The following is an 18,044-nucleotide window of genomic DNA, read 5'->3' as shown; positions in this document are numbered from 1 at the left end:
ATATTATTATAATAAATTATTATTATTTATTACATAATGTATTGATTATTTTCAGATACCTTCAGCAAAAGTAGATTTTAAAATTCCCTGTCTGGTAAGCGACTGAGGGTGCACCTTATATAGTACCTCTCTCTGCCAGCAAGTCGGGAGCAAATAGAGAAGCTCCACAAAGGAGTGACAAATAAGGGTACAAAATACTTCCGAGGAGTGCTCTAAGTCCTAAAACCTGAGTCACGTTTTTGTTATACTGCTGTTTTAAGGTTAATGAAATTCCTAAGAAAACCCGCATAGCTAATTGTGTTGAAGTTTATACACTTCTAGGATGCAAGGCATAGATTTGGATGATAGCCAATTAGGTCTGCTAATTGAACCCCAGAATTGAGCAAGTTTATTATTTGATCATCTACAGCAAAGGAAGGCAAACCTTTTTTGTAAAACGCTAGAAAATAAATGTTTTTGGCTTTCCAGGCCATATAGTCTCCCTTGTAACTACTGAACTCTCTTTGTAACAGGAAAGTAGTTTTAGATAATATGTAAATGAATGGGTGTGGCTGTGTTTCAATAAAATGTTTACACAAACAGCAGCTTTAGAGTTGGCCATCAGTGATAGACTTTCATAGATCTCCTCATGGTTTGGAGATTCCCTGTATGAGATAGTAGGCTGTCTCTGAAAGAGAAAGATTGAGGTGCTGAGCTAAGGACAGGGTGATGTTTTTATTTTCCCTAGGCTTCCAAATTATTTCACCTTCCCTGGGCAGAGTCAGTAAAGGGGTATAGATAGCAAGTGAAGTCCAGGAAGATAATCATATCCTGCTTCTCTTTTGAAGGCAAGTTTGCAACCCATTTCAACCGATAAATATGTCTTTTTTTTTAGATTTTCCTTTTCTTAAATTGTGTTCTCTCAGTCTGCATTTTTTTTATTTCTTTCATCTTCTTTATTTCTCTAGAAGATAAAAACCCAACCCAACCCATTGTCATTGAGTGGATTCTGACTCATAGTGACCCCCATTGGGTTCCCAAGGCAGTAAATTTGATGGAAGTAGATTTCCCCATGCCAAAGGGGCAGGGAGTCCACATCTTCTGACCTCCTTTAACCCCACAAGAGGAAGACAGAATCACCAGTAGTAGCCCAAGTCCTATTCCTATGAGGCCAGACATGCTACCTCCCTCCAGCCCTTTCAACAACTCTGACCCCAACCATGATTCCTGTAGCACCCACCACCTTTCTGCCGGGTTCGATAATTTGCTACAGTAGCCACACAGAACTCACAGAGTATGGGGTTTATTAGGGAAGCAACAGGCTACAATTCAAGAATGCGCTCAGTCTCTCTCAGCCCGCCGTCTCTTGCTTGACAGTCTATGTCAGTCTCTCTCCGTCTCTCTCCCAGCAGTGTGTGTCTCTGGGTGTCTCTCTCAGAAATATGTGTCTCTCACATCCCTCATCTGGCAGTGAGAGATTCCTTCTACCTCTAGAAGGGCTCATTTTGAGCATGGCAGAGTGACCAAACTAACCAATCCCAACATCAGAGTTCTACACACCTGAAAAGAGAGCAAACTTCCCATAAAATTACTTTGTGCTGCTCCGAGGTGGATAACATTAACAATCAGGAGCTACGCAGTTGCTCATGGCAAATTCCACCATGGAGTTTACAAAGACTTTGGGCTAGAAAAGCCACACTACAGAATTTACTATACCTCACCCCTTCTCCCTTCCTTGGAGTGGTTGAGGGGTTTGGACCATGAGTTTCTGCTTAGCAGTCAGATGTCTTGCACTGTGCCAATAGAGCTCCTTTCCAGAAGGTATAGAAAAGGAAGAAAAACAGAAGGAATGGTCTAGTATTCTATAATCTTAGTTTTGGTACACCAAGATGGTGGTATCTTATCACCCATGTAATGTGGGAATCCTTTTTCTTGGATTCATTTTATGGTTGATCATAGACTACTCAACATTGCGCAAAGTAGGCCCCCTCCCCCCCATTTTATTTTAAACATTTCTTATTTAAAAAAACTTTTTTAGTTGTATCTTCTTCTCATAATTCTGTCTTTTAATTATTGTCCTGCACAATACTGTGCTTTTTTAATATATTAACTTTCTATAAATTAATGAAAACCTCTCTTAGTGTTTGTGTATTTCTTTGTTTTCCATAAATATATTCTTATTTAATTAATTGGGTGAACGACCTGAGCATCAAAATTTTTAAAAGCTTAACTAATGTGCAGAGTAAGAATCAGTGGACTGAATCTACATTATTCTAAAACTCAACTTCTCAAAAATTACTGAAGATTTTTCTTTTTCTCCTTGCCCTTTTCATCCTTGATTATTGAAATTCAAAATAAAAATTGCCAAATAGTATGGCTCATTTCCTTTGGTGAATGAGTTCTGTGTATTTGGGAGATTTTTTTCCTTTGGTGATTTTCATTTTGACTTTCTTTTTATTGTGATTCGGGTGAAAGCTGACAGAGCAAATTCACTTTCCATACACCAGTTCACATACACTTTGTCTCATGACATTGGCTACAATTTACCCAAATGCAACAGCTCCCCTCCCACTTCCTCCCATTAGTTTCCTCTTCCTTTTGTCCATCCATCCATGCACACCTGCCCCCTGAGCTGTGTCTCTGCATAAACAGCCCTTCTTTCTCCCATGATTGTTCTCTCCAAGGAGTGTATCTACCTCAGGTAAATGTTTACCTCATATGCCTTTCTTTTGTTTGGCTGGAAGGCACAGATATGGGTTCAATTCCAGACCTGAAGGGCAGCTAGGGGTCATAGTCTCATTGGTTCCATCAAGCTCTATCAGACCAGCAAACCTGGTATCTCCTCCCTGCCTTTTTTTTCCCCCAAATGATTCTGAGTTTTGTTCCACATTGTTCTCTCTCTCTGTATAGGATCTCCTACATTGACCCCCCTTTCAGTACTTGACAGTGGTAGTCAGGCACCATCTAGTTCTCCTTGTCTCATAGTCGTATAGGCTGCAGATCTCATGGTGTACCAGTTGCTTGGATTAATTGTTTCCTTGAATCTTTGGTTTTCTTCATTCTTCTTTGCTTTGGATGAGGAGAGACCTATTGTTGCATGCATCTACATGGCTGTTTGCAAGCTTTTAAGATATCCCAGTTGCTACTTGCTAAACTAGGAAGTGGAACAATGTCTATGTAGTATGTTATGACAATTGAGCTTGATGTCCCCTGCGACTATGGTCCCAAGCCCACAGGTTCAACTACTCACTCCCGCCGGGTAGCTGGCTGTGGCCAAGAAGTGACTACAACCTTGTTCCTTGTCAACTCTACTATACACTTAGGATTTGTTAAAGAACATACAAATACACTTGTAGAACCATTTGTCTGCCAACCCTCTATGTGGTCTTAGATACACTCCCTGTTGCATTGTTGTTAGGTGCCATTGAGTTGTTTCCGACTCATAGCAACCCCATGCACAGCAGAACGGAACACCACCCAATCCTGCGCCGGCTCCATGATCCTTGCTATACTTGAGCCCATTGTCACAGTCACCATGTTAAAGCATCTCGTTGAAGGCCTTTCCCTCTTTCGTCAACCCTCCACCTTACCAACCATGACATTCTTCTCCAGGGAATGGTCTCCTCTGACAATATGACCAAAGTAGGTGAAGCGAAGTATGGCCATCCTCACTTCCAAGGAGCACCTTGGACGCACTTCCTCCAAGGCAGATCTGTTGGTTCTTTTGGCAGTCCATGGTATCTTCAGCATTCTTCACCAGCATCACAACTCAAAAGCATCAACTCTTTTTTGGTCTTCTTATTCATTGTCCAGCTCTCACATGCATACGAGGCAATTGGAAATATTGTGGTTTTTGTCATGCGCACCTTAGCCCTTAGTCCTCAAGAGACATCCTTGCTCCTCAGCACTTGAAAGAATTCCTTTGCAGCCGACCTGCCCAGTGCTACACATCGTCTAATGTCCTGACTTCTTCTTCCATTGGCGTCGATTGTAGAACCAAGCAATGTGAATTCTTTGACAACCTTAATCTTTTCTCCATTTATTGTGATGCTGCTTATCGGTCCAGTTGTGAGGATTTTTGTCTTCTTTATATCGAAATGTAATACATACTGCAGACAGTATTCTTCAGCCTTCCATCAGTAAGTGCCTCAACTCATCCTCACTTTCAGCAAGCAAAGTTGTATCATCAGCATGTCTCAGGTTGTTAATGATTCTTCCTCCAATCCTGATGCCATGTTTTTCTTCATATAATCCAGCTTCTCAGATTATTTGCTCAGTTTATAGATTGAATAAATAGGGAAAAGGATACAACCCTGACACACTCCTTTGCTGATTTTATACTACGCAGTGTCCCCTTGTTCTGTTCAAATGACAGCCTCCTGGTCAAGGTACAGGTTCCTCATGAGTACAATCAAGTGTTCTGGAATTCCCATTCTTCTCAGTGTTACCCATAATTTGTCATGATCCACACAATCAAATGCCTTTGCATAGTCAATGAAGCACAAGTAAATATCTTTCTGGTATTCTTTGCCTTGAGCCAAGATCCATCTGACAACAGCTATGATATCCCTTGTTCCTCATCCTCTTCTGAATCCAGCTTGCACCTCCGGAAGTTCTATGTCAGTGTACTAGTGCAACCGTTTTTCAGTTATCTTCAGTAAGATCTTACTTGCACGCGATAGTAATGATATTGTTCTATAATTTCCACATTCTTTGGGATCACCTTTCTTTGGAAGGTGTACAAATATGGATCTCTTCCAGTCAGTTGGCCAGGTAGCTGTCTTCCATATCTCTTGGCATAACCTAGTGAGTGCCTCCAGTGCAGATCTGTTTGTTGAAATACGTCAGTGGGTATTCTGTCAACTCCTGGAGCCTTGTTCTTCACCAGTTCCTTCATTGCAGCTTTGACTTCCTCCTTCAGTACCATTGGTTCCAGATCATAAGCCACCTCCTAAAATGGATGAAGATTGACCAGTTCTTTTTGGTACAGTGACTCTGTGTATTCTTTCCATCTTCTTTTGATGTTCCCTGCATCTTTCAATATTTTGCCCTTAGAATCTTTCAATATTGCAACTCAAGGCTTAATTTTTTTCTTCAATTCTTTCAGCTTGAGAAATGCCAGGCGTGTTCTTCCCTTTTGATTTTCTAACTCCAGGTCTTTTCACATTTCATTAGAGTAATTTGCTTTGTCTTCTCGAGCTGCTCTTTGAAATCTTCAGTTTAATTCTTTGATCTTATCATTTCTTCCATTTGCTTTGGCTACTCTTCACTCAAGGTCAAGTTTCAGTCTCTTCTGTCATCCATTTTGGTCTTCTCTCCTTTTGTTGTCTTTTTAGTGACCTCTTGCTTTCTTCATGGATGATGCTCTTGATGTCATCCCACAATTCTGGTTTTCAGTCCTTGGTGTTCAGAGCATCAAATCTGTTCTTTAGATGGTCTCTAAATTCAGGAGGGATATATTCTGGATCATATTTTGGCTCTTGTGGACTTTTTTTTAATTGTCTTTAACTTCAAGTTGAACTTGCATATGAGCAGTTTGATGGTCTCTTCCACAATCAGCTCCTGGCCTGGTTTTGGCTGAAGATACTGAGCTTTTCCATCACCTCTTGCCATAGGTGTAGTCAGTCTGATTTCTGTGTGTTCTGTCTGGTGAAGTCCACGTGTAGAGCCACTCTTTGTGTTGTTGAAAAAAAGTGTTTGCAATGAACAAGTCATTCGTCTTGCAAAATTCTACCATGCGAGTTCCAGCATTATTTCTGTCACCAAGGCCAAAGTTTCTAACCCCTGGGTATTCTTCTTTGTTTCCAACTTGTGCATTCCATTCACCAGTGATAATTAACACATCCTGATTGCATGTTCAGCCTGCAGTTTCAGACTGCAAGAGTGGATAAAAATCTTCAGTTTTCTCATCTTTGCTTTTGGTAGTTGGTGCATAAATTTGAATAATAGTTGAATTACTGGATCTTCCTTGTAGGCATATGGATATTATCCTATCACTGACAGCATTGTACTTCAGGACAGATCTTGAAACATCCTTTGTGATGAATGCCACACCATTCCTCTTAAACTGGCATAGTAGATCGTGTGGTTTTCTGATTCTAAATGGCCAAAACCTGTCCATTGCAGCTCACCAGTGCCTAGGATATCATTCTTTATGTGTTCCATTTCATTTTTGACAACTTCCAATTTTCCTAGATTCATACTTCCTAAATTCTATGTTCCGATTATTATTGCATGTTTGCCTCTGTTTATCCTCAATTTGAGTGGTGCCACATCTACAAATGGAGGTCTCTAAAGCTTTACCTTATCCATGTGAGTAAGGCTGATTTTCCTCTGATAATGCAGCTCTTGTCCAGTTTGACTTTGAGAGCTTTCTAAGCTAAGTGACTCATCTTTCTCCTCTATATTGGATAGTGTTTCCAGACTATTCATAAAGTTGTGCAGTAATGTATCAGACAGTGTTTCTCTGCTATTCATAAGGTTTTCCTTTGCCAGTTCTTTGCGAGGTGGATGGCCTCCTCCTCCTTCCTAGTCTGTCTCAGTCTGCAAGGCGGCTGATACCTGTGCACCATGTGCACCCCACTGGGTTTGTAAAACAAGTGACACAACCTCAAGACTCAGAGCGACATGTCACCACAGTAGGACAAACTGACAGACAAGTTTGTCTCTCTTAGCTGTTGGACCCCTCCAACCACCCTTACGCGGATCCCTGCTGCATAGACATACCTAATAGTTCAGCCTGTCCTCCCATCTAGCCATCCATACACCCATGTTTGTCTTCACTGCCAACACAGTACTGTATGTGCAAAAGGTTCATTTTTGTTGTCTGTACCTCCCATGTACCTTTCTGTTTCTTCCTCTTCCTCAGTGTCACCATGTTGATCACTCACATTTGGTACATTGCCTTTCTCTTCACCCAAATCAATACTTGTCTCTACCTATGAAACAGTGTTCCCTCTCCTCCCCTTCCACCTCTGGTAACCAACAAGGAAAATTTCCTTTCATATATAAACCTTTCAATGACTTTTTTCAATAACGGACTAAGACTTGCCCTGTGATTGATTTCTTTCTCTCAGCATAATGTTCTCCAAATTCATCCCCATTTTGGGGTGTTTTGCAGATTCTACGTTATTTTGTTGTTGTTGTTGTTATTTGCCGTCGAGTCGGCCCCGACTCATACGTTATTTAGGGTTGCATAATATTCCGTTGTGTGTATGTACCGTACTTTGGTTATCCATTCTTTAGTTGATAGACACCTAGGTTGTTTCCATTTTTGGCTATTGTAAACACTGCTGTGATGAACATGAGTGTGCATATATCTGTTCTTCTCCTGGCTCTCACTTCTTTAAGATACTTACTTAGTAATGGAATGGTTTGGTCAAATGGTATTTATAATTCTAACTTTTTAAGAAATCGCCATACTACTTTCCACAGTGGTTGTACATTTTGCAGTCCCACCAGCAATGTATGAGAGTCCCAATCTCTCTGCATTCTTGCCAGCATTTGTTATTTTCTGTCTTAGTGAATTTTGCTACTAGTGCTGGGGCCACATGGTATCTCGTTTTGATTTGCGTCTCTCTAATAGCTAATGATTATGAGCATGTCTTCATGTTTGTGGCCACTAGAATATCCTCGTTGGTGAAATGTCTATTGATGTCTTCTGCCCATTTTTTAACTGGATTATTTGTCTTTTTATTGTTGAGGTGTTGGAGTTTTCTATACATTCTAGAGATAAGTCCCTTGTCACATATGTCATGGCTGAATATTTTTTCCCAATCTGTAGGTTCTCTTTTGACTCTTTTGGAGAAGTCTTTGGAAGCACATAAATTTAATTTTTAGAAGATCCCATTCATCTAGTTTCTTTTTTGCTGTTTGTGCATTTTGGGTCATACTTGGTAGTCTATTTATGCTATGTATTAGGCCCGCAAATTTTACCCCTAGTTTTTCCTGGAGGAACTCTATAGTTTTAGGTTTCACATGTATGTCTTTGATCCATCTGGAGTTAGTTTTTGTATATGGTGTGCAGTACAGACCTTGTTTAATTTTTCTGGGAATAGATATCCAGTTTTGCCAGCACCATTTAGTAAACAAACATTCTCTTCCCCATTTAATGGATTTAGACCCTTTGTCAAAGATCAGCTCACCATAGGTCAGTGGATCTAGTTCTGGGTTCTCAATTCTGTTCCATTGGTCTACATGTCTGTCATTGTACCAATTCCACGCAGTTTTGGCTACTGTGGCTGAATAGTAGGTTATGAGATCCAGCAGTGTGAGACCTCCTACTTTGTTGTTCTTCAGTAGTGCTTTGTTTATCCAAGGTCTCCTTCCTTTCCATATAAAATTAGTGATTGGTTTTTCTATATTTTTAAAGAATGTTGATGGGATCTGGATTGAGATTGCATTGAATATATAGATTGCTTTCTGTAGAAGTGACCTTTTTCACAATGTTCAATCTTCCTATCCACGAGCATGGTATGTTCTTCCATTTATGTAGATCTCTTATGGTTTCTTGAATTAGTCTTTTATAGTTTCCTTTGTACAGGTTTTTTGTGTCCCTGGTGAGATTTATTCCCAAATATTTTTTTTTTTTTTGGTAGCTATTGTAGATGGTTTTGATTTCCTTATTTCTTTTTCAGCAATGTCTTTGCTGTTGTAGAAGAATCCAACTGATTTTTGCATGTTGATCTTGTATCATGCCACGATGCTAAATCACTCAATTAGTTCCAGTAGATTTTTGACTGAGTCTCTTGGGTTTTCTAGGTATAGGACCATATCATCAGCAAATAGGGATAGTTTGGCTTATTCCTTACCAATTTGGATCCCTTTGATTTTCCTTTCTTATTGCCCTGTCTAAGACTTCTAATACAGTGTTGAATACATGTGGTGATAGAGGACATCCTTGACTGTTTCCTGTTTGTAAGGGGAATGGTTTCAGTCTTTCTCTATTGAGAAGAATGTTGGCTGTTGGTTTTGCATAGATGCCCTTTATTATGTTGAGGAATGTCCTTTCTATTCCTATTTGTCTTTAGTTTTGTTTATGAATAGGTGTTGGATTTTATCAAATGCCTTTTCTGCATTAATTGATATGATGATGTGGTTCTTTTCCTTTGTTTTATATATGTGGTGGGTGACGATTGTTTTTCTAATGTTGAACCATCCTTGCATACCTGATAAGAACCCCACTTGATCATAATGAATGATTTTCTTGATATGTTGTTGGAGTCTTGGCTAGGATTTTGTTGAAGATTTTTGCATCTATATTCATGAGGGATATTATTCTGTGGTTTTCCTTTTGAGTGATGTCTTTGCCTAGTTTTTGTATCATGGTTATCCTTGCTTCATAAAATGAGTTATGGAGGATTCCATCCTTTTCTGTGTTTTGGAATAGTTTGAGTAGGTATGGTGTCTGTTCTTCTCTGAATGTTTGGTAAAATTCTCCGGTGAAACCATCTGGGCCAGGACTTTTTTTAGTTGGTAATTTTTTGATGTCCTGTTCAATTTCTTCTTTTGTGATGGACCTGTTCACCTTTTCCACATCAGTCTGTGTTAGTTTAGGTAAGTGGTGTGTTTCGAAAATTTATTTCTTCCAGATTTTCAAATTTGTTGGAGTATAATTCTTCATAATGTCCTGATAATATCTTTTTTTTTTTTTTAGTTAGTTTTATTGTGACATCACCCATTTTGTTTCTTATATATTTTATTTGTATTCTTTCCCTCTTTTCCTTTGTTACTTAATTTGATAGTGATTTATCAGTTTATTAATGTTTTCAAAAAACCAACTTCTGGTCTTGTTGATTTTTTTCTGTTTTCTCTTTCATTGATTTCTGCTTAAATCTTTATTATTACCTTTTTTCTGGTGACTGTAGACTTTTCTTGTTTTTCTTTTTCTCATTGTTGGAGATGTTGGTTTAAAGTGCTGATTTTGTTTCTTCTTTTTGATGTGTGCATTTATTGTTATAAATTGGCCTCTGATCACTGCTTTTGCTGCGTCCCAAAGATTTTAGTATGTTCTTTTTTCGTTCTCGTTTGATTCAAGGAAATTGTGATTTTCAGTTTTCATTTCTTCTCTTACCCAGTCTTTCTTAAAGAGGTTGTTGTTCAGTTTCCCTGTGTTTACTCTTTTTCCGTTGATTGATTTCTCATTTGATAGCATTGTGATCTAAGAAGATGCTTTGCAATATTTCAGTATTCTTAAATTGATTAAGGCTTGCTTTATGGCCTAATACATGGTCCATAATGGAAAATGTTCCATGTGCACTGGAAAAGAATGTATATTGTGCTGGTTTTGGGTGCAGTGCTCTGTAGATGTCTATAAGGTCAAGTTGGTGGATTGTATTGTTTAGCTCTTTTGAATTTAGTATTTCCTTTGTTGCTGTTGTTTTACTATCTGCTGAATATTTGTGCTTTTCCTTTTTTTTTTATTGTGATGTAAAGGTTTTGTACAACAATAACAACAGAGGTTTTATCATTTTTCTTTGTGCCTACCCTGTGATTTTTAATTTTCTTCCCAAGTTTAGAACAGTCCATTCTATCTTGGAAGTCTTTCGTCTTCCTCACTATTTAGAAATTCCGTAAGTACACAGTATTTTCCCCCTTTTTGGTTTGTAGTTGTCCTCATTTGCAATTGATGTCTCTGGTTCCCTGTTTACAATCTTCAAAACTTGTTTTACTTTGGATATGTCTGTAGCTGTGGTTTCTGGGTTATATCATCTTGTGTATTGATGGTCGCTGTAGTTTGCTATTATTGCTTCTTTGTCCAAAGAACTCCCATTAGTATCTCTTGTAAGTCTGGTCTCGTTTTAACAAATTCCCTTAATTTCTGCTTATCTGGAAATCTTCTAATTTCACCATTGTATTTGAGGGACAATTTTGCTGGCTATATAATTTTTGTTCGAAAATTTTTCTCTTTCATTGTTTTATATATACCATCCCATTGCCATCTCGCTCGTGTGGTTTCTCTGGAGAAATTAGAGCTTATTATTATTGGTTGTCCTTTGTTAGGTAACTTTTTCTTTTTCCTGTGCTTCTTTTAGGATTCTTTCTTTGTCTGTGGTTTTGATGAGTTTGATGATGCTGTGTCTTGGTGATTTTCTTTTTGGGGTCCGCTGGAATTCCTGAATGGATATATTCTCATCTTTCATCATATCAGGGAAATTACATTCTGACAATTCTTGGACAGTTTTCTCAGTGGTTTTATTTTTGTCCTCCTGTTCTGGAATTCCAGTTACATATAGGTTATTCCTTTTTTTTTTTTTAATTTATGTGATTTGGGTGAAGATTTACAGAGTGAATTCACTTTCCATACAGCAGTTCACATATACTTTGTCTCATGTCATTGACCACAGTTTACAATGCAACAGCTCCCTTCCTACTTCCTCTCCATAGTTACCTCTTCCCAGTGACCATCCCTCCATACCCTCCTGTGCCCTGAGCTGTCTCCCTGTGCATAAGCAGCCCTTCCTTCTCCCATGATTGTTCTCTCCAGAGCGTGCGTCTACTTGAGGTAAATGTTTAACTCACATGCCTGTACATTGTTTGGCTGGAAACCATAGGTGTGGGTTCAATTCCAGACCTGAAGGGCAGCCAGGGGCCATAGTCTTAGTGGTTCCACCAGGCTCTATTGGACCAGCAAACCTGGTCCCCACCTTCTTTTTTCTTTTTCTTTTCTTTTTTTTTCTTCCAAATGATTTTGAGTTTTGTTCCACATTGTTCTCCCTCTCTATGCAGGATCTCCCACATCCCTTCCAAGTGGATGACAGTGGTAGCCAGGCACCATCTAGTTCTTCTGGTCTCATACTTGTATAGCTTGCAGATCGGATGGTGTACCAGTCGCTAGGACTTTTTGTTTCCATTAATTTTGGTTTTCTTCTTTCTTCTTTGCTCTTGACGAGGAGAGACCCATCATTGCATCTAGATGGCAGCTTGCTAACTTTTAAGATCCCAGTCGCTACTCACCAAAGTAGGGGGTGGAACAATGTTTTGTATAGTATGTTATGCCAATTGAGCTTGATGTCCCCTGCGACTATGGTCCCAAGCCCTCAGGTTCAACTACTCAGTCCCTCTGGGTAGCTGGCTATGACTAAACAGTGACCACAACCTTGCCCCTTGTCAGCTCTACTATACACCTGGGAATTCTGATCATTCACATAAACTTAAAGGACCATTTTCTGCCAACCCTATATATGATATTGGATACAGTCCCCATTTCATAGACATACCGAATTGTTTAGCTTGTCCACCTATCTATCCATCCATATACCCATGTTTCCCTTCACTAACAACTCAGTACTATATATGTAAAAGGGTTCGTATTTGTTGTCTCTTACTTCCCATGTACCTCTCTATGTCTTTCTCATCCTCAGTGATGCCATATTGGTCACTCACATTTGGTACATTGACCTTCTCTTCACCCAAATCAATATTTATCTCTATCTATCTAACAGCGTAGGTTATTCCTTTTGATGGTATCTACATGAACCTTAGGCCTTCTTAATTTTGTTTTGATCATTTTTCTGATTCATTTTGTTTTGATCTTTTTTCCAATTGATCCCTTTCCAAACTAGTATTCATGTATTTGTCTTCAGTCTCCTTAATTTTGTCTTCTGTTGCATCAGTTCTACTCCATTGCTCTTTCAGTGTGTTATCTATTTCTGACAATTTGGTGTCAATCTTTGGGATTTCTATCTGTAGATTTAGAATCATTTCTAAGTTTTCATTTATTTTGTCATTTTGTTCTTGTATTTTCTTCTGAAATTGTTCTAGGTTTTTGTCTGTGTTTTCTTTAATTTTCACAGTGTTTTCCTTGATCTGTCTCTCAATCCTTTGGAGATATAATTCTTTTGAGTCCTTTATCAGGGAGTTCCAGTGTTGCTTCTTCCTCAGGGATGTTTTCTGCATCTCTCTCCTGCTCCTTTGTTTCTACCCTTTTATCTTGCTTCTTTTTGTGGATTGTGATGGTCTTTTGTCTCTGAGACATTGTGATGTTGTTGCATTTAGATCTCCATTAACTGTTTGTGAAGAGCAGGTAAGGATGAGTCAGGCTCTTCTTGGCGGTCATTTATCATTGGTCAGTTGGTGGAGAAGGATGTGGTGGCTTTCACTCAGTAATGAATCTGCAGAAGTACGGGTGTAGTTGTGTCATATGGAGACTGTTGGTGTCTCCCACTCAGTTAGATAAAAATAACAATGGAATAACCATCAAAAAAGGTAAAAGCAAGTTGACAAAGCACACACCATGTAATCACACAGGAACAATAAGCAAAAAACAGGAGAAAAAAAACCCTGCAATATTTCTGGAGAGGGCAATAAGAGAAAAAAAGGTAGAGTTGGAGAATAATGAAGAAAAAAATGGGAAAAACACAAAAAAAAGAAACAAGGAACGGGGCTTACCATGAGAAAGAAAAATAATTTGAACCAGGAACAGGGAAAAGAGAAAAAGCGGAAAACCAGAACCTGGGAAGGGAAGAATAATAATAAAAAGGAGAAAGTAATAATAATAATAGTAGTTTTTAAACAGACAAAAATAAACAAACTAAAAGAAAAATAAAAAAATAGCAGGGTGGGGCAGGGCACCCAGACTCCATCCAAGCACACAGACTAGGATGGAATTCCTGCTGGCCTAGAAAGTAGGTGGGAGTTAGGGATGATTGCACCTTTGTAGTCATTGTCGTCCAGAATGTTCTTAGGGTTACATCAAGTGAAGCCTGTTCTTAAGTCCCTAAAATCTGGGAGAATCCTGTTGCTATAAACATCTAAAATGGTCAAACTATTTGTAAACATTCACAATCGCTGTACCTCCAGACAGGTAAAAGTCCACAGGTTAGCCTACCTTCCTCTTTGCTGCTTTTCCATTTATTCACCAGTCACCAGTACAGTCCTCTTTGCAGGGCTGATTTTTAGGTTAATTCTTAGGTCCTAACACCATTTGACATATGCAAGCTGCTTCTGCCATCAGGATTGCTATCCAACTGCAGCTCCGTATGTCTCCTTTTTTGGTGTTTTCATGCAAATTCTTCTACTAGTTGGTGTTTAGTCCACTTCTATATCCTTCCTTTCAAGGCTCAGGGGTCCAGAATTATCTTCTGTATCTGTGTTAATTGTTTCCCCTTTTCTTTGTTTAAGAGGATCTTGCTGCCTATTCTACCATCTTTCCGGAACTACTCCTCTTTTTGACTTTTAACTAATGTATTTTATAAATACTTGTGTTTCAAATTCAGTAGTTTATCTTTAAACAATTCTAAGGAATGCAATTTTATTTAAAGACATAATTATACATATTAATGGTCACTTAGCATGTCTCTTGATCATAATTGTGCTTTATTTTCAGTATCACAGTCACCCACTGGAACAGATGATTCACTTCTAGGGGGTTTACAAGCAGCAAACCAAACCAACCAACTTATCATACAGTCATCATCTGTCCCAATGTTAAATGTTTGCTTTAACAAACTTTTCTCTATGCTTCAAGTCCATCATGTTCAGGTATGACTTCAGGAGAAATGGTGTGTTTTGCATATTATTGTTAACCTAGTAAAAGATGAACATAAATGATAGGATCATTCTTAACTTTACAGAAAAAGCAATCAAAAACCCAATTTATTGCTGTCGAGTCGATTCCGACTCAATTCCTAGGTTTCTGAGGTGGTATCTCTATGGCAATAGATTGCCCAGTCTTCCTTCTGATGAGTGGCTGGTGGGTTTGAGCCACCAGCCCTTATGGTTAGCAGTCACATGCCTTTGGCACTATGCCACCAAAGCTCCCAGAGGTAGTTGGTATTATACTTGGAAAAATGCTGATAACCACAACGCCCTGATGATGAGCTGGTTATAAGTTTTATGTTTTTACACTTTAGTACTTTAGTTCCTGCCATAATATTTTACATACATACATATAGGATTTTAAGACTTGAATTACTGTCTTAATTTATAAAAACACCTATTATAGGCAAATTACAAATTTTAATTTCTGTTAAATTTTTTTGCAGTAAGCATTTTAGGTAGTATTTGCATGCAAACTGAGTTAAGGTAGTTAAAGGAAGTATTTAATAGAAAAATTTTTCAGTTTTGTTAAAAGTTAAATGTAAGATTTTTGTTTAAATGGGATTCCTAATATAATAGGAAAATGTTATTTCCTGTTGATTTTTCAATCTTTTTTAGTTAGAATCACTTCTCCAGTTGTGGCTCACATTGAGCCTGAATTCTAATTCATCTGGAAACAAAGAGAATGGAACAGACATTTTTTTATATAATGCTAATCGAATACCTGTTATTTCATTAAATCAAGGTAAGATTTATCAGAATAAAAGCTTTAACATAGCATAAATAGTAAATTATGAAAGTAATGATTAGGTTAAAATATACCTAATTCTTGTCTGTCTTTTGGGGTCATACTCTTTTAGTGAAACAAACTTTTTTTTTTATGTATTTACTTAATATTTAGCAAGAAAAAGATTAGAAAACTTTTTTCAGGTATATATTATTATCATTATTATTTTAATATTTTAATTTGTGTGTGGTCAATATATATATATATGAAACAAAACATTTGTCATTTCAACATTCTTCCTATGTGCAGTTCAATGGCATTAATTGTGTTCATCGTGTTGTGTAACCAAGACAATTATCAGTTTCCATACTTTTTCCATCACCGTTAACAAAAGCTCTAAACAAGGAGTTTCACTTCACTCTTTCTCCTTCTATCCCATCTATAGTAACCACTGATCAAACTTAAATTTTTATACACTTGCATATTCTGGATATTTCATATTAAAAACACTCAACTGCTCTCAAGTCAGACTCATTAGGAAAAGATCCTTCAGCTTTGACAACAGGAGTCTATTTTAGTTAATATTTTAAGAAAAAGTAAAAGAAGAATCTTTCCATGGTGCTTTCTCTGTAGAGAAGTAGATCCAGATATTCCAGACTAATCTTTACATTTCCACACTAGATCTGGAATCAGTGTTTTAGAGAAATGAGTGTTTTAAGATCACAGTTTGGGTGCTGTATTATGTTCTACTTCTGTTAACTACCATGATTGCTTCTTGTCAGGGCTTTCTAAGTGACTTCATTATTGCTTGAGTTTGTCCTCTGGCCGCAAAGCTGCATTATATTTGAGTGGTCTACTCCATCCCAGTTTTTCTAATATGCCCTCTTATTTTCAGGTTTTATATTTGTAGAATATGATGATTTTCAAGCATACAGAAATTACATTGCAACAGAAATGTCTGTAGTGTGAAAAGACAACCAGTTTGAAGGGAAAATGTTGTTGTATGTGTCATCAACTGAGCTTTAAATGTAGCCATAAATGTTACTGAATCTTATTGCTAGAATTGTTTTTAATGGGCAACTTGTTTCATATTTATGGTTTGATTGCAGTAGTTAGTGATTTGATTTAAAAAAGCTGCGTATTACTTTTGAATTCATTCTTTTGGTTTTTAATTCTTGGTAAACATTTATTTAGCCTTACTGAGTAAAAAAATTTTTCCTTTCTTTTTTCTTCATAGCATCAATAACTAGTTTTCTGACAGTACTAGCTTGGTATCCAAATACTTTGCTCCGGACATGGTGCCTTGTGCTTCATAGCCTTACACTCATGACAAACATGCAGCTTAATTGTAAGTTCAAAAATTTATTCATTTAAATTTCTGACATACTCTTCAATTTTATTGCTATCACATTTTTAAAGGATTGTTTTAAGAAGTGATAGAGTTGTGCATGTGATTGAATTTTTTATTTGAATATATTTTTTATCCTATGTGGCTGGTTACTTTGATAATACAAGTATTTTCTTAAACCTCCCATATAAGTTCACATCCTATTTTCATCTTCTTACACCTGTTGTGGTGGTGTTATTGTATATCATCGAGTTGATTCCTAGTCATGGCAACTCTGTAAGAACAGAATAGAACTGCCCTATGGGGACCAAGGTTGTAAATCTTTATAGAAGTGGGTTGCCAGGTCTGTCTGGCAGGTTAAGACTGCTCACCTTTTCATTAGTAGCCAAATGTTTAATCACTGTGCCACGAAGACTGCTTAAGATCTAGTAGTCATTAAAAGAAAACTGATTGCTTTTAGAATATAAAATCAAGTTCTTACCGCTAGTTTAACTTTTTATATTTATTAATTATTCTTTTAAAGTGCCTTTGCATTTATAAATGATGTATTCATTGTAATCTTTGTGAACTTGCGTGACTAGGTTTTTAGCTTTTCTTTGCTTTATCTAAAAGATATTCTGAGAACATAATTACCCTTTTTCAGATTTGAATACCCTGGTAAGTTTTCTATTCCCCACCTACCTTTTTTTTTGTTTGTTTGTTTCATTTAAATTATGCGTTTCTGTCACATCTATTCCCATTCATCGCAAGTCCACATGTGTCACCGTAGGACTGTGCTCCATAGAGTTTTAAATGGCTGATTTTTAGGAAGTAGATCACTTTTTTCCCAAGGCATCTCTGAATGGACTTGAAACATTAACCTTTTGGTTAGCAACTGAGTGCTGTTGATAACACCTTTAACTCCTTATTTAAGTTAAAGTAGGAGAATAATTCCTGAACCTTCTTAGAAAAGAATTTTTAGTCATCTGTCTTTCATTTATCAAGGTGATGATAATTGCCTGTGTTGTCTTCTGTATGTTTACAGATTTCATTTTTCATAGTTAGGTCTAGGTTCTATCTAGAATATCTTAATGTGTTATGAGACAGGGATCATTGGAGGATATCAGAGAGCAAGGACAGGTCATTGATAATTAAAACTTTTATTCTAGCTGTAGGTTATGTCAGTGTTGTTGTTTGACGTTATGTACCGCCTAGTCGAACCCGACTCATAGTGACACCTCCTTGGGTTTCCAAGGCAGTATCACTACGGAAGTAGATTGCCCCATCTTCCTTCCGAGGAGTGGCTGGTGGGTTTGAACTGCCCGCCTTCTGATTAGCAGTCAAGTGCCTTAGGCATTATGCTACCAGAGCTCCCAGGTTATGTCAGTAGAGGGATGTATTTCAGCTCTATTGTATTCAGGAATAACTTAATTAAACAGAAACTGTCACATTTAGAAAACTGTTCATTTAAAT

At 37.6% G+C, this 18,044-nt stretch overlaps 1 protein-coding gene across 1 annotated transcript in view; it reads left to right on the top strand.

Moving 5' to 3' along the window:
• Positions 1–18,044, top strand: part of BIRC6 (baculoviral IAP repeat containing 6) — a 366,321-nt gene that overhangs the window by 174,597 nt on the left and 173,680 nt on the right. Inside the window, exons 41-43 of the mRNA XM_042780685.1 lie at positions 14,306–14,460; positions 15,136–15,262; positions 16,482–16,592. Coding sequence (XP_042636619.1) covers positions 14,306–14,460; positions 15,136–15,262; positions 16,482–16,592 — 393 coding nt within the window. The remainder of the gene's footprint in view (positions 1–14,305; positions 14,461–15,135; positions 15,263–16,481; positions 16,593–18,044) is intronic.

Source organism: Orycteropus afer, unplaced genomic scaffold, assembly GCF_000298275.1.
Source record: "Orycteropus afer afer isolate SDZICR_OR568_19922 unplaced genomic scaffold, OryAfe1.0 scaffold00054, whole genome shotgun sequence".
In the NCBI taxonomy this organism is placed as follows: domain Eukaryota; kingdom Metazoa; phylum Chordata; class Mammalia; order Tubulidentata; family Orycteropodidae; genus Orycteropus; species Orycteropus afer.
The sequence above is the reverse complement of the archived record's forward strand: the minus strand, read 5'-3'. Positions and strand labels throughout refer to the sequence as shown.